The sequence below is a fragment of the Delphinus delphis genome, chromosome 21 (genome assembly GCF_949987515.2).
Source record: "Delphinus delphis chromosome 21, mDelDel1.2, whole genome shotgun sequence".
In the NCBI taxonomy this organism is placed as follows: Eukaryota; Metazoa; Chordata; class Mammalia; order Artiodactyla; family Delphinidae; genus Delphinus; species Delphinus delphis.
In genome coordinates, this window is record NC_082703.1 from 6,216,299 (window position 1) to 6,240,725 (window position 24,427).

A 24,427-nucleotide genomic window follows, 5' to 3' on the forward strand; every position below is an offset into this window, starting at 1 on the left:
GCTCCAGGAACGCGTCTTCAGGAGCCTAAAATTGATAAAACATGTCTGAGCATCTTAAGAGAAGATTTAGACAAATGATGGAGGGTTTGAGGTCAAATCAGTCATAAGCACATAGGCAAACAAAATAAGTATGACAAATGATTCATTCCAGAGAAAACAAGGAGTTGTTCAGGAAAAGAAAAGTAAGCAATTTACTGCATGACTGAGCTCTGGGCAGCATTTACATAGTATAATAACGTACAACAGAATTACCATGTAAGTCGATTGAGAAACTGGAGGGATCAGAGCTGGGATGTGTGTATGGTAGAGGCAGAGAGACCTAACCTTCATCCTCTACAACAGAAAATCGGTAGAAATGACCTAAAATTGATAAATCAAAAGGGAGCAATACAACTGTGTAATTTAAAAAATATGGAGATAATTTTTTTAAAAAACTCAATTGAAAGTAGTTACTTTTGTAGAAGGAAAAATGGGAGTGGAACCGGAGAGTGATCCTTTTCATAGAATCGACTTTTTTTAAAGATTTTTTTTTTTTTGATGTGGACCATTTTTATAAAGTCTTTACTGAATCTGTTACAATATTGCTTCCGTTTTATGTTTTGGTTTTTTGGCCGCGAGGCACGTGGGATCTTAGCTCCCAGACTCGGGGTCAAACCCACACCCCCTGCATTGGAAGGTAAAGTCTTAACCACTGGACCGCCAGGAAGTCCCAGAATTGACTCTTTAAACTGCTAACTTCCATAGAATTATTTGAGTCTTCAAACTCATAACTTTTTTAAAAAGAAAAAAAGGTGAAAAACTCCAGTCCTCAAGTATCCATCCCCCCCCAAAACCTTTTTTAACGCCAATTTAATCTATATTCTTCAACTTAAAAAAAAAATCTTCCCACCTCTAATGGTATTACATTAACCAACTACAAAACTGTTTTCAAAACCCCATTCTTTCAATTCTTAAAAGAATTCCCCACCAACAATGTAGAGACCAGCCCATCCTGCTAATACTTCATTGGGACTTAAATTCATCTAAATATTTACATTGGCGTTTATATTTGGAACAATAGTGGCTTATTATAGAGAACATAGCTGTGTTTAACATGCCAGATCTGGATAACTTTATTCAAGATTGTGACAGAAATTATCCCCAAAGTAATATTAAACTTAGACACTTTTTAAAAGTCCAGATGTGAAATACCAAAAAAAATTTGAATTCAGTCAAGAGTCAATACTAAGTCAAGAACTGAATCAGATCCACAAAAAATGAATACTATTTTCCTTCTTATATTCACTATATTTTCTGGCACAGGTTGCAATTTAGTTTTCCTTTCCTTGACATTGGCATTTGGAATCATTTTAACATGGTTTACACCTTTAAGTTCTAAGTCTGTACTTACCCTGAATATCTTATTATAATTAAAATTATAAATCCAGAAGCAATAGCCCTCCCTTACAGAAAGAATCCAACTAATACATGTAGAAGGAATAAGAGAAACAAAGTCACATTCGAACACCACAGTAGTAACAAGCAAGATCTGCCAGTGGATACAAAAATGAGTGGGCAAAAGTTTAAGCAGAAACAGGACATTTGCATAGCTCACATTATCTCTAGCAAACATTCAGTCATTACAAAGGAAAACATAGTAAGTTTACAGCAGAGAATCCTAGCAGACGCCACCTCAGGTAGTGGCTAAGGTTAATAACACCAGAAATACATTACCGCATCAGGTGTCAAGATACACTGTCACAGATCGGAGGACGCTATGATGACATGACAACTAAATGCGAGGCAGGATCCTGGATTGGATCCTGAAACAGTGAAAGGACATTAGTGAAAAGACTAGAAAATCCCTACTTTCAAAACTCTCTACTTTAGTTAATAGCATTATATCAAGGCTAATTTCTTAACTTGACAAATGTTCTACAGCTATGTAAGATGTTAATACAAAGGGAAAGTGAGCGAAGAGTATACAGAAACCGCTGTTTTTGCAACTCTTCAGGAGGTCTAAAATTATCTCAAAACTAAAAAAAAAAACTGTTAAAAAACATACACACACACATATATATGTGTGTGTGTATAATGTATGATTTATAGATAAAAAAAATCAAGACCTCAGGGAAATTGGTATCTTGGGCACTCAGTTAAAAAATAGTGTTCTCTCCTGTATTAGCCATTGTCTCACTGGTTTATGTTAACTTAGCTTTAAGGTTCTCCCCCTTCTAAATATTTAAAGTACAACTTTTAAATTTTCATAGAAAAGCCTTTTGTAACATTCCTATATTAGGCCAAAAATAAAAATCCTAGAATAAAATTGTCACCATATTATCTCATAAAATCAGTCATACCAACCTAAGGCCCGGCCAGTATTTTTACTTTACTTTTTCTCGTCATATAATATGTTTGTATTGGTTTTTTTTTATAAGGAGAGGAGATGGCTGGTGGATTTATTTTCTTGTTAATAGGCCTGGCAGTCAAGAAAAAAAAAATCACTTGGATATCTTATTAAGAAACAGCAGTTTTTCCAATAACAGATACTGCATACTGGAACTCACTTCAGATGAAAAAAGTAAGTTATCTACCTAAGTCTCTTCTACATGATAGCATAGAGCTACCCGAGCAAATCCAGCTAAGACCCTTTCAATATCCCTTCCTTAAATCTGGCTCTAAAATGACTGTTATTAGTGATGGTAAACATCTTTTTAATAAAATAGGCAATACTGTCTATGCAATTTATTCTAGGGAAACAAAGATAAACATCAAATCTACCTTTAAAAGAAGAACACAATTTCCCACTCTAGCTATGGCTGATTCATTCCCTGAGCATGAATCCTCTTTTACCGTCGTCGTTTCTTACTGTAAACTGAGCAGATACACTGAGCTGGAATCTCCTCATAGGGATCCTGATGGTGAAGCTAATATTTTAGATGGAGAACAGCATTCCCAAATGGTCGTATTTATTACTTTTGCAGTTACTTTTGCAGTTATTATTTCTACGTGCTGTGGCATTTAATTTTTAATCTGTGTTCATCACACTGCTCCATATGCAAGCAGCTGTAGTAAAAAGATAATTAAGGGGGAAGAAAGGAAATTTTAAAGTGGCTCTTCATCCAAATACGATTAAGACAGCAAAAAAGGAAATAGCCCCATTTTCATTCCTATACCCATGCCATTTCCAAATTAACCTTCCAATAGTAACATGAAAAATACAAGTGGTAAAACTCTAACCTAATGATCTATACAAAAAAGGAGACAATCTACCTCAGGAACTCACTACACAGTGCAATATATTCAAGTGGTGAAAAGATATAAATTCATCCAGAACTGCCATACTATCTGGCTGTCAGTATAGTCTCTTGAGTAATTATATTAAACATATTACTACAAAATGTACCAAGAAGTAGAGAATAACACTATATTTGTGAACTACAAGTAACAAAACAAAACAGAGGTCCAAGAAGGCTGAAGTCCAAGCTATAATTTACACACATAGTGTACGGTGAAAGCAGTCACAATGTACAAAAATGTGACAAGTAATCCAGATGTTTAAAAAAACAGAGCCTGTTTGTCTCAGACAACATCCAGTCTTATCCGGTAGGTTTCTGATAAGCCTGTTACATAAGGTGGATTTCCCTCCTGCTGATAAGAAGCAGCTTGCAGATACCCATAAATTTCTTAAGGGGTGAGTCTACTTGGCAATACTGATAACTCCATAGCTTCCTATTACATTCATTGGTCTGAAAACTGAAAACAACTCATAACCCAACTGTTCTTCCACGTCCTTTACCAGTTTTTCAAGTTTTATATCAAAGGAAAGTTGGAATGTATTGCTTCTTCTCCTCAACAGGCATTTCAAAAAGAGGGTAGTTAACCAAAATCAAGAGTTCTTTGGTCAAGTTAGTAACAGGCTTCCCCTTTGTTCTAAATCCCTTCATAATCCTTTTTTTTCCAATTTTTCCAGTATGGCCTGGATTTTACAAACAGCCTCTTTCCTGGCCTGCCGGACAGAGTCCTGGCCCCCAGTTTCAACTGAATCCAGTTCCAAAAGTTCCTTGGTTAGCATTTCTTCCAAAAGCCAGTATGCTTTGTCTGTCTTTTTCCCTACAAACTCTTCTACTTCTTGCTCAAGATACTGGACCTTCTCCAGCACATGTATGATTTTTTTAATACTTGGGGGAGTCCCTTCATCTGAAGATAAACACTCTTCAGGAAGATTATGACTCTGATCTTGATTGCTGGGATGCTCGTTGGTGGCATTACCATACAGCTGAGGCTCAGCAGTATATTGGACTTGGGAATCCAAGAGCTCTGAATTATCATTGTTCACTGTTCCCGAGGACTCGTACTGATGGACATGGACACTGCAAGGAAGGTTGTGCCGGTTCATGCCTTGATCTGATTGGCTATAGGGGTATGAGGAATCCTTGGAGTAGGAGAGCAAAGAGGGGAAAAAAGCTGTTTTAATGGAGATCCATCAACATCAGATTTGTTAGCCCACATCTTTCACCTGACCAGGAAGGTACATGAAGACTCCCCACCCATAAAAGTGGACGGCCCTCCTTAATCATTTGAGAAGAATACAGCCCTAAAAAGATAAAAGGCAGAGAATTCCTGAGTATAAAGGCTGGAATCTACCCTGAGACAGGTCATCATCATGAACACCTCATAATCTATCCTTACCACCTCACAATCTGTCCAGTGACTTAATAAATAGGAATCAGATAGTTTTTTCCCCTAAAGAGATAAAACCTGAAGACAAATCTTAAAAAGGAACCTGGCCACAAGCAAATGATGTTCAAGTGTGTGGTTTCATAAAACCATGCAATTTCACATTGGTTTTGTCTTCTGTCAGGAGACTGAGGTAGTAAAATCTGATCTTTGATTTTGTCTAACATACCAATGGTATTACATCTAATTTAGTAAATGAGCATTCTCCTGTCGTTTAAAAAAAGGAATGAACCTAAAACTGCTCTAAAAAATAAAGTCTATTTTAAATAAAAAGTAAACTGGGCTAGGTAAAGTTACAGGTAGTAGCCACCAACATTTTGAAGTTAGTCCCCATTTAACACAGACCAATGCAGAAAAAGTTCCACGCTGTGCTCTCTTAATTACCCAGACATTAAGAGGACAACGTCTAGAAGCCTCCTACCTTGGGCTGTGGGGCTGGGGGGGAAGGAGGTGGCCGAGGAGAGCCACTGCTTGGCCATGATGAAGCGCTGTCACTCATGTAGAGACTCCCAGGTGGTGCTGAGGGGGCAGCTGAAGGCCAGGGGTAACGGGCTCCCATGCCATAAGCACCCGGAGGAGCCCAGGAGTCCCCCTGGGATCGTACAGTTGGTCCTGGTGGTGGAACACTACGATTACCATCCCCATAAGGATAATGGGGCACGCTCATTCCAGGGTTCTAGATTGAGAGGAAGGAAATACACTGGTCATTGCTAAAAGACACTTAAAGAAGTAATGAAAATATTCTAGTGTAAACAGATTCAGAGATGCTTCCTCTTGGCTTAACAGGGTATATCTTAGCTGCTATGGGACTAAACTGTAGTATTTCTAATGAGTTGCAAATATTTTCTCCAAACCTAAAAAAGCTTGGTTCCAAAGATATCAGGGGCAGATTTGGTGACCATCAAACTCAGAAAAATAGGGCCTAAACTTCAGTGGCTGAAGCACAGCATAAGTCTGTCCCACAGCATAAGTCTGTCCCACAGATACTATAAATAAATGGACCCTTATGCTATAAGGAAGCACAAATAAAGACATACTAGAACTCTCCTTGAAGTGAACAGAGAAATAAACATTCATAGAATATTAAAAAATATAAACCTAACCTTTTGGGCTTCCCTGGTGGCACAGTGGTTAAGAATCTGCCTGCCAATGCAGGGGACACGGGTTCGAGCCCTGGTCCAGGAAGATCCCACATGCCGCGGAGCAACTAAGCCCCTGCACCACAACTACTGAGCCTGTGCTCTAGAGCCCGCGAGCCACAACTACTGAGCCCGCGTGCCACATCTACTGAAGCCCACGTGCCTAGAGCCTGTGCTCCGCAACAAGAGAAGCCACTGCAATGAGAAGCCCACGTACCGCAACGAAGAGTAGCCCCCGCTCTCAGCAACTAGAGAAAAGCCCACACGCAGCAACAAAAACCCAACGCAGCCATAAATAAATATATTTATTTTTAAAAAACCCCAAAAAACCTAACCTCTTGAAGTGAACAGAAAAAAAACTTGGTACCATTCATTAATATGAAAAAATAAAAACACAACAGATGAATGCTCACCTGTGAAGCAGGATATCCTGGAACCTGCCCCCTAAGAGGGGCTGCTTCAGTCTGGCAGTCCTGCTGGGGATACATCCAACGAGAGACTGGGGTTGGGCTGTTGCCAGGTGAACGGTAAGTGCTTGGAACCTCTGTGGAGTAATTGGTCTGAGCATACCCGGATGTGTAATAAGCCCCTGGGTATGAGGCAGTATTTGTCCCAGGGCCAGTGGGGTATGGTGGGCCATATGCTCCATTTGTATAAGAATTCAAACTCTATAAAAAAGCAAAGTTGGGAGAAAAAAAACATGAATGAGTAGATGAGCTGAAATGCCCTCACTTCAAAAACTTTGAGAAGAAAGGAGATCAGTAACTAATGAAAATATGAACTACCTAAGCAACCGTTGAGGTATTCTTTCATATATTATAATCATATACATATATTAAACTCAGATTATCACCTTAGAGTCTTTGTCATAACAATGGGTATATTGTGATGAAGGATGAAGTGATGGCCTTTAGTGCTTCTCAGCCATTTCCATAAGTGCACCTAACAATTGCACCTAATGGCAGGGAACTTGTCCCCACAAACTGAAGAGGGTGTTCCGGGAAACCTGGGAGAATGGCGAGAGAAAGAAGAAAGTAACCATAATACAACAGAAAGAAAAAAAGACCACAGAGAAAGACCTAGCCCTGCCATTGGCTTTGTGTTTACCCTCTCTGAGCTTTAGTTTCTCCAGCAGGAAAATGGAAATCATAAACATATCTTGCAGGGTTATTGTAAAAATTAATGAGATGACATATATAAAATGCTTAGTATAGTGTCTGGCACGTAGTATGCTCAATGATTTGCAATTTTTACAATACAAATTGTTGTTAGTATTAATGTGGCAAGGTCAGGAAACGAACCCAGATCTGACTCCAAGCCCATGTGCTTTGTATTGATACCAGCCTACTCTGCTTCCCCAAATGATAACAGCAGACAGAGACAAATTCCTCATATATTGCTTACTGCAGTTTTACGTCACCTATCCAGACTATTACTGACACCCAGAATCCTCAGTTTAGTAATCCAAACAAGATTAAAGCTAAACTCTAAACGATTACCTTAGCGTTTTCTATTAATTTCTACTTTACCTTGTTAAAATGGTAAAAACAGAATCAAGTTTTCCTGGACTCATCCTTCTAAAACTAGACAATCTTTCCCATTTTAGGTAGAAGAATAAGAATCTTGTGATATTAACTAGACTTATCATGGTGATCATTTCACAGTGTATACAAATATCGAACCATTATGCTGTACATCTGAAACTAACTATATGTCAATTATACCTCAATTTAAAAAAAAAAAGAATCCTGATATCTTCTACAGTTGTTAATGACTGAAGAAAATGAAATTTAAATTTGATGCCAAATCTACCACAACAAAAAGAGGGATAGATTGAAGTGGGAAGGAGGGCATAATTCTGTGGAAAATAAATTCTTAGCCACAGTTTTATGGCAAGAGGATAAAAGACAGGCTACTATCACCACACGGCCAAAGAATTCCGTGCAGGGACGGGGTGAGGGAAAATCCAGCCAGGCATTCCTGGAGCAGCCACTGTGAGGCTAATCAAGTCTTCTGCCTACAGGCTGCTGTGCCTAACCAAACAATCCCTTATGCAACATATACAGCTGAAGACTTAAGATTAAAAAAAAAAATCATGCGACTTTTTGTACTGTTATTCAAATCCTAGAAATCCTTCCTAAGGAAATTATTCAACTAGAGAAAAAATTATAGGCATGAATTTGTTCATCACAGCATGATTCACCATCACGCAGAATTATAAACAACCTAACCGTCCTGTACTGATGGAATGATTAAGTAGACTACTGGTTATTCATTGAGGAAATTTTACTCTGTCTTAAAAACTCACTGTTAGGGACTTCCCTGGTGGCGCAGTGGTTAAGAATCCGCCTGCCAATGCAGGGGACACGGGTTTGAGCCCTGGTCCAGGAAGATCCCACATGCCGCGGAGCAACTAAGCGCATGCGCCACAACTACAGAGCCTGCGCTCTAGAGCCCGCGAGCCACAACTACTGAGCCATCGTGCCACAACTACTGAAGCCCGCGTGCCTAGAGCCTGTGCTCCGCAACAAGAGAAGCCCACGCATCTTAACGAAGAGTAGCCCGCACTCACCACAACTAGAGAAAGCCTGTGCACAGCAACGAAGACCCAACGCAGCCAAAAAAATAAATAATAAAATTAATTAATTAATTTTAAAAAACTCACTGTTAGAACTGACCAGACATCTAATGATATCAAAGAATTATTTGGGGTTTTTTTCCTTTAAGTTTTAATAATGGCATTGCGGTAATATCTTTAAAACTTCCTTATACCTTAAAGATACATGCTTAAGTATTTACAAAAGACATAACATGATGTCTGGAATTTGCTTCAAAATACTCTAAGGATATATAAATGAAACATGATGGCCATGTATTGATACTTGTTGAAGCTGAGTAATGGGTACATGGGAGATTATTGCACTATTCTCGTTACTTTGGATTATGTTTGAAAATTTCCTTACTATTAAAAAAAAGTTTCTGTTATTTCACCCTATAACATGTAAAGTACATACGATAAATGAAAAGTCATATTAAAAGGCATATGTAAAATGAGTTGTCATATTAAAAGACAAATGTAAAGCTGTGTAAATATGATAGGGGAAAGGCTGAAAACAAATTTACCAAAATATGGATATATTAGGATGACAGAATTAGTGTTTTTTCTCCCTTTTATCTCCCAAGTGTTTAGTAATAAAGTTGTATTTTATAGTAAAAAAAATATGCTATTAAAAATGTCATGACAGGTTGGGCTTCCCTGGTGGCGCAGTGGTCGAGAGTCCGCCTGTCAATGCAGGAGACACGGGTTTGTGCCCCGGTCTGGGAAGATCCCACATGCCGCGGAGTGGCTGGGCCCGTGAGCCATGGCCGCTGAGCCTGCGCGTCCGGACCCTGTGCTCCGCAATGGGAGAGGCCACAACAGTGAGAGGCCCGTGTACCACAAAAAAAAAAAAAAAAAAAATGTCATGACGGGTTCGATCCCTGGTTGGGGAAGTAAGATCCAGCATGCAGTGAGGTACAGCCAAAAAAAAAAAAAAAAAAAGTCATGAAATCTCAAGTATGTCTAGAAACTGGTGGGCTGCTTGGACCATAGCTACTTCCATCTATGTCCAAGTAGACTATTTTCATGAAGGGAAACTTGTATCTAAGGATAGCAAGCTGTGAAACTTGAAACTTGTCAGCTGACATGGCAACAGAAAATCTGAAACTGAGCAACTGAAAGAAGAATTAAACAAAATCTTTGATAGTCATTGAATTTCTGTAGAAGTCTCATTCTGGATTCCAGAAGAAATCAAGAGACTGGAGCTCTTAAAACTCAAAAAATATCCCAAGTGCTGCTCTTGTTCTAGAGGTAAATGTAAATATGACTTAGCATTTAAAAGTCAAAATCATGTCACATCATATGATGTCTGACTGCAAAAGCTAAAGATTATCCAGGAGGTAACACTTCTTCCAAAAGTTGGTTTTACAATTGACGGACTGTTTATAGATGTAGAATCCAAAGAGGAGAAAACTGATCAGGTCTCTCACTCAGAAAGTAATACACTTGTTCAACGGATTCCCTTTCCATTTGATACATGAATATCAAACAGCAAACAGACCCAATCCAAGTGGGAAAAAAACCTTTTTTTCCATTAGCAAGACCACAATTCTTCCTGCTGTGCTTATCTTGAAAAACATGGAAGGCTTCACCACAAAAGTACTCCAAGACTTCACAATTATCAGCAGTCGACATCAACTTGAGTTTCTACTAATACTCATTTCTGGAATTGCCAAATCTATTATCATCCACTGGTTACTTCCTCATGCAGTATCTCTCCTTATAGAACTATTCCAATTTTTGTCTCATAGGAGCTCCAAACCACAGTACTTAATAAGCTGTATTTTACAACCCAGGTCCCCTTTAAATTAAATGAAAAGGTGTTATAGGTTCTGATGAAAGTCCTTTTGTATCATGATTTCTCAATTCATAACATTATAAGAGGACTTCAGTTTTGTTTCTTAGAGCATTTCTATTCCCAGGCACTCAGTGTTCTGTGGTGTGATCTCCCAGAACCCAAGAGAATTAGCTTCTTTATCAGAAAATCAATGTGAAAACATCCGTCTTTCATCCTTTAGATACGTGGAAAAGAAGCTTTAGAAAAACAAGTTGCATTCATGACCAAAGAGAGGATTTTAAACAAAAACACCCGACCACAATCATTACTAGAGAAGCTGTGTATTTATCATGCTTTTCCCAAGTACCCACTGGGTCAATGGATCAGAGCTACAACATGCATGGTTACAAACGATCAGCATTGGAAGAACATATGTTAGCCTTGCAGTTGCTACAGACGTTGACTAAGGATGAGCTTATGATCATAGTTCAGAACCGTTCAAAGTTTTTAAGTCTTCTGAAGAGTAGCCTGGCAGCATAGCAAAGAAAATAAAGGCGTTCTTGGCCCAGCTTCAAAGCCCTGATACAGAGGCCAAAGAGAAAGAAAATACTACTGGGGCTTCAGAAGACAGTCTTTGATGCAAATGAAGGCGTTAAAAGAAAATAAGAAGCAATCTTAGTTTGAAGAACTCAGAAAATACCACATGAATTTCATCAACAGTCTGGTGAGCCCAAATCTTCTGTCCTGAGCTGGTTTACTTCATACTGCCTAAACCTGCTCCACAGACTGTCCAACATGCTCCTCAACAATCCTTACTATTAGCTGAAAATGAGGAAAGCTGTATTTCAAAGACTCTCCCCTGTTCCTGCGTAGCACATAGACTTTACCTGAACACAACAGGCTAATCAGCTTTGGGGACTGCTCAGGGGCCCTCCCAACATCCATCAGTTCTGAAGAAACGGATATAAATTCCACATTACCGGGGGAAAGTGCATGAAATTACGCACTCCCGGTCTATAAGAGAAGACTGATCATGTGGCAAAGCTAACATGAGGCGGCAGATAGAAGGCAAAGGAGTGAAACCATTCAATTTTTAAAAAAGGAAACCGGTCATATCTACATACCACTGCAGGAGTCTGTTTTGGTCAGAAGATAAATGTATAATCCCCATGTGATGCTTCACCAGAAAATACACGTGTGCTAATCCCATACAAGCATATGTATAGATACCTTTGGGTTTAGCATCCAACAATTTTTTTTTTTTTTTTTTTTTGCGGTACGCGGGCCTCTCACTATTGTGGCCTCTCCCGTTGCAGAGCACAGGCTCCGGATGCGCAGGTTCAGCGGCCATGGCTCACGGGCCCAGCTGCTCCGCGGCATGTGGGATCTTCCCGGACCGGGGCACGAACCCGTGTCCCCTGCATCGGCAGGCGGACTCTCAACCACTGCGCCACCAGGGAAGCCCAGAATCCAACAATTTTTGTATCTAAAAGCTCTCTCAGATTATTGCTGTTGCTTTCAAAAAGTCATCCCTAAATTAAAAGTGAATCTTTCTTGAATATATGTAATATACACATATAATAAATGCCTTTATCTAAGGGGGGGAAATGTCACCTCCAAAAATAATCTTTTTTAAAAAAAATATGTTGACTCCCTTTTTTTTTTGGCTGTGTTAGGTCTTCGTTGCTGCATGTGGCTTTTTTCTAGTTGAGGCAAGCAGGGGCTACTCTTCATTGTAGGGCGCGGGCTTCTCATTGCGGTGGCTTCTGTTGTTGCAGAGCATGGGCTCTAGGAGCTTGGGCTTCAGTAGTTGTGGCGCATGGGCTCAGTAGTTGTGGCTCACGGGCTTAGTTGCTCTGCAGCATGTGGGATCTTCCCAGACCAGGGCTCGAACCCGTGTCCCTGCATTGGCAGACGGATTCTTAACCACTGCGCCACCAGGGAAGTCCCCAAAAATAATCTTTATCAATAGGAACAACTGATGAAATCAGACAAATTAACATTGCTGAGAAAAACTGTGACTCATGACTTTGGGTTCTGTCTTCCTCTTACATTAACTGTAAAAGTAATGCCTGCTACTCTCCAAATTGATCTATATGCAATCTCAATGAAAATCCCAGCTGCCTTTTGTGCTGAAATTGAAAAGTTCATTTCCTCATTGGCAACCACTGTGAAAAGTAATTTGGCTATATTAAATAAATATGTACGTATCCAAACCCACCAATTCCATACACGAGGGAAATGCTCGTCTCATATGTTGTACAACAGAAAAGAGAAAAACAATGTTGAGTTAAAGAAAAGCAAATTGCAGGAGAATGCTAGTATGAAACCACTCATATCAAGTTTAAAATCATGTTAAATAATACTATAAAAATGCATATACAAGTAGTAAAAGCATAAAAACACATATGAGACAATTAATATAACTTTAAGAAATGGAAAGAAGTGTTATATGGGGCTTCAACTGTATTTATTTTACTTCTTTTTAAAAATCTGAAACTTAAAAACTGACAAAGCTAGGAGCTAGATAAAAAAAGATGTACATATTTTCTGTACTCTTTCAGAATGCTTGAAATATTTTAAATTTAATATTTGTCATAAGAGTCAAAAATTTTAACAGCAAAAGCAAAGGCAACAAAACAAAAGCAAAATTAAAAAGTGGGATTACATCAAACTAAAAAGCTTCTACACAGCAAAGGAAACCATCAACGAAAGGAAAGGCAGGGCTTCCCTGGTGGCGCAATGGTTAAGAATCCACCTGACAATGCAGGGGACACGGGTTCGAGCCCTGGTCCGGGAAGATCCCACATGCCACAGAGCAACTAAGCCCGTGCGCCACAACTACCGAGCCTGTGCTCTAGAGCCCGTGAGCCACAACTACTGAGCCCACGCGCCTAGAGAAGCCACCGCAATGAAAAGCCTGCACACCTCAATGAAGAGTAGCCCATACACTGCAACGAAGAGTAGCCCTCGCTCACCGCAAGTAGAGAAAGTCCGCAGCCAGCAACGAAGACCCAACGCAGCCAAAAAAAAAAAAAATTTATTAAATAAGTAAATTTAAAAAGTAAAAAAAAAAGAGGGCTTCCCTGGTGGCGCAGTGGTTGAGAGTCCGCCTGCCGATGCATGGGACACGGGTTCGTGCCCCGGTCCGGGAAGATCCCACATGCTGTGGAGCAGGCCCGTGAGCCATGGCCGCTGAGCCTGTGCGTCCGGAGCCTGTGCTCCACAGCGGGAGAGGCCACAACAGTGAGAGGCCCGTGTACCGCAAAAAAATAAATAAATAAATAAATAAATAAATAAACAAATAAATAAATAAAAGAAAGAAAGGCAACCTACTGAATGGAAGAAAATACTTGCAAATCATATATCTGATAAGGTAAGGAGTTAATATATAAAGAACTCATACAACTCAATAGCAAAAAATCAAACAATCTGATTTAAAAAATGGGCAGCGGATCTGAATAGACATTTTTCCAAAGACATACAAGATGGCCAACGGGTACATGAAAAGGTGCTCAACATCACTAATCATCAGGAAGTGCAAATCAAAACCACAATGACATACGACCTCACACCAGTTAGAATGGCTATTCTCAAAAAGACAAGAAATAAGTATTGGATGAGAATGTTGAGAAAAGGAAACCCTTGTGTACTGTTGATAGGAATGGAAACTGGTACAGCTACTGTGAAAAACAGTATGGAGGTGCCTCAAAAAATTAAAAACAGAATTACCATATGATCCAGCAATTCCACTTCTGGGAATATATTCACGGGAAACAAAAACACTAACTCGAAAAGATATCTGCACCCCATGTTCACTGCGGCACTATTTTACAACAGCCAAGACATGGAAACATCCTAAGTGTCCATCACTGGATGAATGGATGAAGATAATGTGATATACACACACACACACACACACACACACACACACACACACACACACACACACACAATGGAGTATTATCCAACCATAAAAGAGAAGGAAATCTTGCCATTGGGACAACATGGATGGACCTTGAGGGCATTATGCTAAATGAAATGTCAGACACAGACAAATACCATAAGATCTCATTTATATGTGGAATCTAAAAAAAACAAAAAAAGCCAACTCATAGATACAGAAAACAGACTGGTGGTTGCCAGAGGTGGAGCAGTGGGCTGGGGTGCAGGAACGGGTAAAGGGGGTCAAAAGGTACAAATTTCCAGCTATAAAATAAGTAAATCATAGGATGTAATGTACAGCCTGGTAACTATAGTTAACATATTGTACTGTAATATTTGAAAATTACTAAGAGAGTATATCTTAAAAGTTTTCATCACAAGAAAACAAAACTTTGTAACTGTATGGTGACAGATGTTAACTAGACTTCTGTGGCGATCATTTTGGAAAGTATACAAATATTGAACCTTTACACTGTACACCTGAAACTAATATAGTTATATGTCAATTATAGCTCCATAAAAGGTCAAATTTTTAGAAATAAGTACATTTTGCGTTTGTTGTTTCCAGGTCCTGAGAAATAATCTATCATGCATCAAGCTGCCTTTGCTATAGGTAGCATCTGCCTAGATATTTCCTTATCTCTGAGCTAAAAACATTAAAATGATTAAGATAGAGTGCATTATATAACAAAAGCCCACACACCCTCACTATGAAATCTCCACAGGTTCTGAAAATAAATCGATTCATTAAGAAAAAATTCAGAAAGTCTGTCAATTTTAGACCCTACCTGGCCTTGCATTTCCGGTCTTACAGGATATGTACTTGGGTAAGGAGCCCGAGGTCGGGCAGGAGAATTCCAATAGTTGGAATTGTAGCTAGGATATGGTGGCTGCTCCTAGGACAAAAAGGAAAATAGATTCACTTTTACTAACATCCTTACATCATTCTGAAAAGTTGATAGAGGCAGGTATAAGTATCGAAAAAAAATAGGCAATAGACAAAAAGCAATGGAACCCCACTCTAAAATCAGTCATTATTAAAACTGATGCAGATACATGCTCAATCACTTGCCCTAGAACAAAGCAAATATTGACTATTCTTGTGCATAATGCCAATTATAACAAATGATATATCTACTATGTCAAGTTAATTAGCAAAACCAGAGACATTCAATTCCTTTATCTCTCTCCAATCACTAAGCCATCACTAACTAATTTAATTAGTGCAGCACAATTGTAGTTCTTTGCCAGTGTTAAGAAGAGTAGTATAATATCTACCTATCTCAACAACTTTGAAACTTGAAGTAATATTTTAATACTAAACTTTACTTAAAATGCATACACCTTCAATACTCAACTTCTTTGCCTGGCCACACCCTAGTTTTTTCATATTCCTCTACTTTCTGCTATGGCTAAGGTTTCTGCTGGCAGCCCACAGCTAACTCGGAATCAGGAATTACGTAGAATAATTAGCACTCCAAGGAGAAAATCTAGCTACGGCATTAATCTCTACAGCTTTCACTTCACCTCAAAAAGTTAGTGTCATCATTTTCAATAAGCCAATACACTCTGACAAGAAACTAGATCAACTCAAAACTTTTCAGGCTGTTTTAATATATACATTTGTCATCCCATAAGTTGAGTTATTTTGCTCTGAGCTTTATAGTTTAATTTTAAGCTTAAAGAGGATCTTCAAATCTTCAAATATGGTTTCACAAAGAAATTCACTGGCAGTTGTAGTCTCTGAGAATTTAATTATCACCATCTGAGCTTAACTGCACTACTTACCAGTTTCATAATACTTTGTTTTCAAAGCATGCAATTATTCCACATGACATTATACAAGCTGGGCAAGTAACATCTCCCTTACATAATACAGCAACTAGAGCAATATAGAAACTAGCAACTTCAGATCCTAACAACCAAATTTCTCAATCAGGCAAATTCCCCTGACTAATCCCCCCGCTTCCCCCGGTTAAGTGGTATTTGACTAATTAATTGATTTCTCTCTACCAAGAATTTGAATCTTAATTAAAGAGGTGAAAAGACCAGAGTTGAAGCTGACTCACTCCAGCAGTGGTGAACTAACACCTAAATCCCCAGAACTTCCTTGGTTTCTGTCCTTTTCTACTGATCCTCCGAAGTACCCCACACATTTTTACTACCTCTCCACCCACCCTGTCCTCACTCCTTCCTTACTCAGCTTCTCAACACCTTAAATCCCTTACCACTCTTTCCCTCGGATGTTCTCACCTGCAAAAACCTAACCCAGTTTAAACCCAATTATCCACTGGTTCCACATCTGTACTTCACCTAAATATCGGTGCAGAGAAACACAAGCTCTCTGGTTTCACACAAGCAGACACTCAGCACTGCCTAGCAACTACACCACACTTCCTCAGTATGTTCATCCCACTCACACAACAACTATTTCACCTTCTTGTCCCCTCAAATCTCCAGTATTCTCTTATCCTACCCCCTCATTTTTCAACTGATAACTTTATCTCATGTTATACTTAATATGAATCGAATTGGAGGAACAGGTATAAATTCACATATTTTTAAAATGTAATTTAAACTTGTATGCAAAACAAACAAATATGGCTAAGTGACAGCATGCCAGTTTTAAACAAAGGATTTAGGAATTAATGCAAATTCTAGGAACCCATTTGCACTCCTGCCCTCCACCGTGGGCTAGCATATCCCATGTAGGAGCTGTCATTTCAGCCTGAGTCCCAGAACAAAACACGTGAACAAACTTGAACCCAACCCAGAACCTGGAGATGAGCCCCTGCAGCGACATCACAGAATAAAAGCAAGAAATAAATATTCATTGTTGTAAGCCGCGACTCTTGGAGTTGTGTTTTACTACAGGAAAAATCAACTGATGAGATAACTAAACATCAAATTGGTAACATAACCATATGGAAAAAAGAATTATTTCTAATGACTTTTGCATCATCTTACTTTGACTGTACACACTTAGTGGAATATATTCTAAAGACCAGATGAACTGCAAAGAAACCTAAACTGCATCCACTAGGGAACTGTTAGTCATAACATTGATATTATTATTTGTATTAACAGCTTTATTGAGATATAATTCACTACCATACAATTCGCTCATTTAAAATTGTTGAAGTCAATGATTTTTAGTATATCCATAGAGATATGTGTGATCATCACCACAACCAGTTTTAGAACATTTCAAAACCTGAAAAAGAAACACTGTTCCCTTTAGCTACACCCTCCTATCTGCCATTCCCACAGCACTACACCACCACTAATCTACTTTCCATCTCCATAGATTTGCCTACTCAGGGTATTTCATATAAATGGAATCATATAATATGTGATATCTGGTAACTGGCTTCTTTCACTTAGCATGTTTTTGAGGTTCAGCTATGTTGTAGCATGTATCAGAGCTTCATTCCTTTTTGTAGCCAAAAAATATTCCATTGTATACAGATATCACATTTTGCTTATCCATTCTGGGCATTTGGATTGTTGCCACTTTTTGGCTATTATGAATAATGATGCTATAAACATTCACGAATAACATTTTATGTGGACATATGTTTTCCGTTCTCTTGGCTATATACCTAGAAGCGGAATTGCTGGGTCATACAGTTAACTCTAACAATTTTAAAAACTGGCATTTGTTTTCCAAAGAAGCTGCACCATTTTATATTCCCATCAGCTAAGTATAAGGGTTCTAATTTCTCCACCTCCTCACCAATACCTGTTTTTTCCTGTGGTTTTGCTTGTTTTTATAGTCATCCTAGTGTGTGTGAAGTCATATCTCACTGTGATTTTTATCTGCAGTTCCCTGAGGACCAGTGATGTTGAGCATTTCTTCATGTGCTCATTGGCCATTTGCACACCTTCTTTAGAGAACTGTCTATTCAGATGTTTTGCCCATTTTTAAATTGGGTTGTTTATATTTTTGTTGTTCAGTCTTAAGGGCTCTTTATATATTCTAGATACAAGTCCCTTTTCTGATATCTGATTTGCAAGCATTTTCTTCCTTTTCATTTTCTTGATCGTGTCCCTTGAATTATAAAAGTTCTTAATTTTGACGAAGTCCAATTTGTCTATTTTTTATTCTGTTGGTTGTGCTTTTGGCGTCTTATCTAGGAAACCATTGCCAAATCCAAAGAAATGAAGATTTATCCCTATGTTTTCTTCTAAGAGTTTTATAGTTTTAGTTCTTACATTTAGGTCTATGACCTATTTTGAGTTAATTTTTTAAATATTATTTATTTTTTGGCTGCATCGGGTCTTAGCTGCGGCACGTGAGATCTTTCCCTGTGGTACACCGGCTCCTCGTTGTGGCGCATGGGCTTCTCTCTTGTTGTGGCGCACAGACTCCTCTCTAGTTGTGGGCTCCAGAGTGCATGGGCTCTGTAGTTGTGGCACTCGGGCTCTTTAGTTGTGGCACGCAGGCTCAGCTGCCCCACAGCATGTTGGATCTTAGTTCCCTGACCAGGGATCAAACTGGCGTCCACTGCATTGCAAGATGGATTCTTAACAACTGGACCACCAGGGAAGTCCCTTGAGTTAATTTTTACATATGGTGTAAGGGTCCAACTTTATTCTTTGTATGTGGCTATCCAGTTGTCATGGTACCATATGTTGTGCCATAGACTTTTCCCTCCATTGAATGGTCTTAGCATCCTTGTTAAAAACCAATTGATGGGCTTCCCTGGTGGTGCAGTGGTTAAGAATCTGCCTGCCAATGCAGGAGACACGGGTTTGAGCCCTGGTCCGGGAAGATCCCACATGCCATGGAGCAACTAAGCCTGTGTGCCACAACTACTGAGCCTGTGGTCTAGAGCCCGTGAGCCACAACAACTGAAGCCCATATGCCTAGAGCCTGTGCTCCGCAACAAGAGAAACCACTGCAATAAGAAGCCCGCGCACCGCAACGACGAGTAGCCCCCCACGCACCACAACTAGAGAAAGCCCACGCACAGCAACAAAGACCCAGTGCAGCCAAAAATAAATATAAGTAAAATAAATAAATTTTTAAAAAATCAGCTGACCATAGACACTCTCAATTCTATTCCATGTAGACATATAGGTTATGTATGCCTTTTAATTTTTTTCTTGCCCGGTTGCCCTTGCTAGAACCTTCAGTGTAATACTGAATAGAAGTGGCAAGAGCAGATGTCCTTGTCTTGTTCCTGATCTTAAGGGAAAGCATCCAGTCTTTCATCATTAAATATGAGGTTGGCTGTGGGTGTTTCACAGATGTCTTTTATCAGGTTGAGGAAATTTCCTTGAATTCCTAGAGTGTTTTTATCATGAAAACGTTTTGGATTTTGCCAAATGCTTTTTCCACATCTATTGAGGTAATCATAGGGGTTTTGTTTTTTATTTGAATGATATGGTGTATTACATTAATTGATTTTCAGATATTAAACCAACCGTGCATTCCTGGAATAAATCCTATTAGGTCATGGTACATAATTCTTTTTATACATTGCTGGATTCAGTTCACTAGGGTTTTTTTGCGGATTTTTGCACATCCATATTCATAAAAGATATTGGTCTGTATTTTCTTTTCTTGTGATGTCTTTGCCTAGTTTTCCTCTCAGGGTAATAATGGCTTCACAGAATGAGTTTAGAAGTATTCTCTCCTCTTCTGTTTTTTTAGAAGAGTTTGTGAAGAATAGGTGTCAGTTCTTTAAATATTTGATAGATCCATTCAGATTTCCTATTTCTTCTTGAGTTAGTTTTGGTAGTTTGTATCTTTCTAGGAATTGTCCACTTCATCTAAGGTACCTAATTTACTGGCATACAATTAGTCATAATATTCCATTATAATCTTTTTTTATTTCTGTAAGATCAGTAGTAATGTCCCCTCTTTCATTTCTGATTCTAGTAATCTGAGTCTTCTCTCTTTTTTTTCTGGTTCAATCTAGCTAAAGGTTGATCAATTTTGTTGATCTTTTCAAAGAACCAGCCTTTAGTTGAAATGATTTCATCTATGGTTTTTCTATTCTCTATTAACTCATTTCCACTCTTATTTTCATTATTTTCTTCCTCCTGCTTGCTTTAGGTTTGGTTGGCTCATTTTTTCCAGTGTCTTGAGATGGAAGATTAGGTTCTTGATTTGAGATCATTCTTCTTTCTTAATACTGGCACTTATGACTATAAATTTCCCTCTAAGCACTACTACTTTAGCTGCATCTCGTAAGTTTTGGTAATGTTATGTCTTCATTTTCGTTCATCTCAAAGTATTTTTTTATTTCCCTTTTGATTTATTCCTCGACTTGCTGGTTTTTTTAGGACTGTTTTATTTAATTTTGACATATTTATGAGTTGCCCAAAGTTTTTCGGCTATTAACTTCTAATTTCATTACATTATAGTTGGAGAACATACTCTGTATATTTCTATCCTTTTATATTTATTAATATTTGTTTTATGGCTAGTATATGGTTTATCCTGCAGAATGTTCCATGTGTACTTGAGAAGAATGTATATTCTGTTGATGAATGGAGTGTTCTATAGATGTCTGGTAGGTCTAGTTGGTTTACGGTGTTGTGTACATCTTCTATTTCCTTGTTGATCTTATGTCCAGTTGTTCCATCCATTACTGAAAGTGAGGTACTGAAGTCTCTATTATTATTGAATTGTCTATTTCTCCTTTTATTTCAGTAAGCTTTTCCTTTGTGTATTTTGTTGTTAGGTACATATATATTTATAATTGTTATATCTTGCTGATGGACTGACCTTTTCATCATGTTCCTCTTTATCCCTAGTAATATATATATATATATATTTTTTTTTTTTTTTTTTTGCTGTACACGGGCCTCTCACTGTTGTGGCCTCTCCCGTTGCGGAGCACAGGCTCCGGACGTGCAGGCTCAGCGGCCATGGCTCACGGGCCCAGCCGCTCCGCGGCATGTGGGATCTTCCCGGACCAGGACACGAACCCGTGTCCCCTGCATCGGCAGGCGGACTCTCAACCACTGCGCCACCAGGGAAGCCCCCTAGTAATATTTTTTGTTTTAAAGTTTATTTTGTCTGATATTAGCATAGCCACTCCAGCTTTCCTATAGCTACAGTTTGCATATTTTTCCATCTTTTTACTTTCAAGCCATTTGTGTCTTTAAATCTGAAGTATGTCTCCTGTAGACAGCTGAGAAGGAAAAACCTCCTACTCCTACTTTTCTCCTTTATCCTCACACTGTTACCACACTCAGAACACTTCTGATACCAGATGTGGGGGCGGTTTCCCCCACACCAAGCAATTCTGCAACACCAGCTGGGTGTTCCACAATTCAACTTAATTCTGACACTTTCTATCTGGAGATAGCACCAGATTCCACCGGTTAGGGGCTCAGTCCCATGAGACTACCCACCCCTTACTTCAGATGCCAATTGCAAGTAGTAGGTCCCCAGGTTACCCACAAATTATGTCTGACTCGGCTACAGATTGGAGGTTCCCATGATCTCCTCCCTCTTGGATTTATTTGCTAGTACAGCTCAAAGACCTCAGGGAAATACTTACTTAAGTTTACCAATTTATTAAACGATATGATAAAGGATACAGATGAACAGGCAGATGAATAGATACATAGGGCAAGGTCTGGGAGGGTCCTGAGCACAAGAGCTTCTGTCCCTTTGGAGTTAGCTGTGTCACCCTCCCAATATGTGAATGTGTTCACCAACCTGGAAGCTCTCTGAACCCCATACTATTGGGATTTTTATGGAGGCTTCCTCATGTAGGCATGATCAACCCCTCTCCAGTCTCTAAAGAATGGGGAATGAGGCTGAAAATTCCAAGCTTCTAATCATGAGTTGGTCTTTCTGGTGACCAGCCCTATCCAGGAGCCATCCATGAAAACACCGAGAGTTGCCTCATTAGTATAAAAGACACTCCTGTCACCCAGGAAACTCCAGTGGATATAGGAGCCCTGTGTCAGGAACCAGGTTCAGACACCAAATACTAGAACAAAAGATGTTCCTAGTGCTCTTATGACTTAGGAATTTACAAGGGTTTCAGGAGCTCTACGCCAGGAACCTGGGGCAGAGACCAATATATATATATATTTTCCCATTATCTCACACTGCATATAGTTGCATCTTCTTTTTTTCAATCCAGTCTGACAGTCTCTGTCTTTGATTGGATTGTTTAATCTATTCACACTTGATGTTATTATTGATATAGTTGGATTTACATCTGCCATTTTATTTTTCTGTTTTCTATATCTCATGTTTGGTTTTGTTCCTCTATTCTTCCTTTACTGCTTCTGCATTAAGTGAATATTTTCTAATGCAGCTTTTTAATTTCTTTAATGAGTATATATAAATATATGTATTACATAGATGTATATATATGTCGATCTTTCCTCGACCACACCTAGCTGTTAAAGCTCCACAAATTTCCAGCTAATTTCTTTACTGTTTACTTGGGACATAAATTGCTCTACAAACTGATCCAATCAAATCTGGGCTCCTTGGAAGGGACACCTCCCAAAGTCAGTGTTTGAGATGTGTTCCGACCCCAGAGGGCCCCTCCCAGCGATCTCTTTCCCTAGTTCTCTCCAGCAAACTGGCTGGCCTGCAGCCCAGTCTGTATCTGCAGTGAACCTACTGATCTCCCAAATGCCTTTCACGACACCCTCCACAGTTTTTGAGAACATCCTTTGGCTTCAGCTTCTCCATATTCTGATGCAAATAAAGTCAGTTCCTTTGGGAAAAGATTAGGAGCTACCGGTTTTACAGCCTGCGTCTGCCTCCAGATAAAATGTCTGAGCTACACTCTGCAGTTGGGCTGGGGACAATGGTGTGCTTCTCTGAGAGACACCCCTGCTTTAAAAGCTGAGCATCTGGGGGGAAAGGGCAGTAGCCTCAGACCTTCCCAGCTTGCCTTACAAGCCAGGGTAAGGGTGAGCAGAGCCCCAGTGTTCTCAGCAGTGCCCTACCCAAGGTAAAGCCTCCATTCCACAGGTAGGGACAGGGCATGGGTGGGATCCACCACTATTGGCCACACTTGCCCAGAACGTGGCCTCTGCAATAGTAGCTGGGGGCAAGATAAGCAATGTCGATGTGCTGCCCACCCAGGAGGACTGGGACCTGGGGAGCGAAGAAACTTTGTTTTATTTGCCGCTCCAGGCTAATGGAGTTTCTCTCTCACTGAGCTGGGGGTTGGGGGGTGGGAGAGGTGGAGGATGGCACAGAATCTCACTGTTCTTACCGAGTTCGAGTAAATTTTCTAAAATAAATTTTTCCTCATTTGCTAAATTCCTTAAGACCATTTCTAGAGACTTTAATTTGGTTGTTTTTAAAAAATATTTTTCACCAGTTTCACTGAGGACTGGGCCCACAGAGCTCCTCATGCTGTCATGCCAGAGCTGCAACCTGGCATTATTTTGAACTTATTTTATATATTATTGTAGGATTGTACAAGTATTTGTAATTACCTTAATATTGTTAGGAACCAAAATTTTCCATACAAAAGTAATAAATACAATCTAAGAAGTAAAAATAATCTATGACATTAAATTTGAATTAACACAAATATGAACTTATTTATTTTTCTATTTTAAAATATTAATACTTATTCACAACATTGTAAATCAACTTCACTCCAACAAAATTTTTTTTTAAATACTTATTTTATATAACTCTGTCCATTGAAAAGGTTTAGAAGCAATGACAACACAACAGCAATCAGTATACCTAGCACCCAAATGTAACTTCTGTACCAGTTATTAAGCTACCGGCCCTCAGCTCCAAACACAGCATTCTGTAACTGGCTCTGAGATGCAGGACCAGGAGTCCGCAAACATTTCTCTTTGCCACTTGCTTACTATTTGGTTCTGCCAATAGGGGGCACTAGGTTAGAGGAGGGGAGAATGGACTTGCTCCCGCCTGTTTGCTCGCCTGCTTCCCATTCCTGCCAGTGCCAGCCCAGCAAAGCCCCTCAACCTGGGGGCAGCGTCAGTCAGCAGAGTCTGCAGACTCCTGGTTTCCCGAGAACTCCCTCACAGGTACCAGCACCAGCTCGGCAGTGTCTCCTCGGTGCCAGCTATACCACGCCATTCTTCCAACTTTCCAGGTTCTCACACCCCCAACCTCTTCTCTTTATTCCCCAGCCGCAGGAATTGAGGCTGTTTCCTGCAGTAACTATCTTCTGTGTTACATTTTCTCTTTTTAGCTTTTCAGATCTCCAATACCCACTTAACTAATTTCCTAAATCAAATTCTCTCTTTTCAAAGAACTAGTGTAGGTTC

The 24,427-nt window shown here is 39.4% G+C and overlaps 1 protein-coding gene and 1 pseudogene across 2 annotated transcripts in view; one reads left to right on the top strand and one right to left on the bottom strand.

Annotated features, from left to right (window-relative positions):
* Positions 1-582: 582 nt before the first annotated feature.
* Positions 583-24,427, bottom strand: part of BAG4 (BAG cochaperone 4) — a 31,383-nt gene continuing 7,538 nt past the window's right edge. The window contains exons 2-5 of one of the 2 annotated variants that reach the window (XM_060001089.1): positions 14,968-15,075; positions 6,272-6,526; positions 5,141-5,395; positions 583-4,414 (exon numbers count right to left, since the gene is read on the bottom strand). In XM_060001089.1, the coding sequence (XP_059857072.1) occupies positions 3,923-4,414; positions 5,141-5,395; positions 6,272-6,526; positions 14,968-15,075 (1,110 nt within the window). In that variant the 3' untranslated portion in view covers positions 583-3,922. The remainder of the gene's footprint in view (positions 4,415-5,140; positions 5,396-6,271; positions 6,527-14,967; positions 15,076-24,427) is intronic. The other variant, XM_060001090.1, reaches the window with a different exon arrangement.
* On the top strand, positions 9,403-10,982 carry LOC132417706 (origin recognition complex subunit 3-like; annotated as a pseudogene).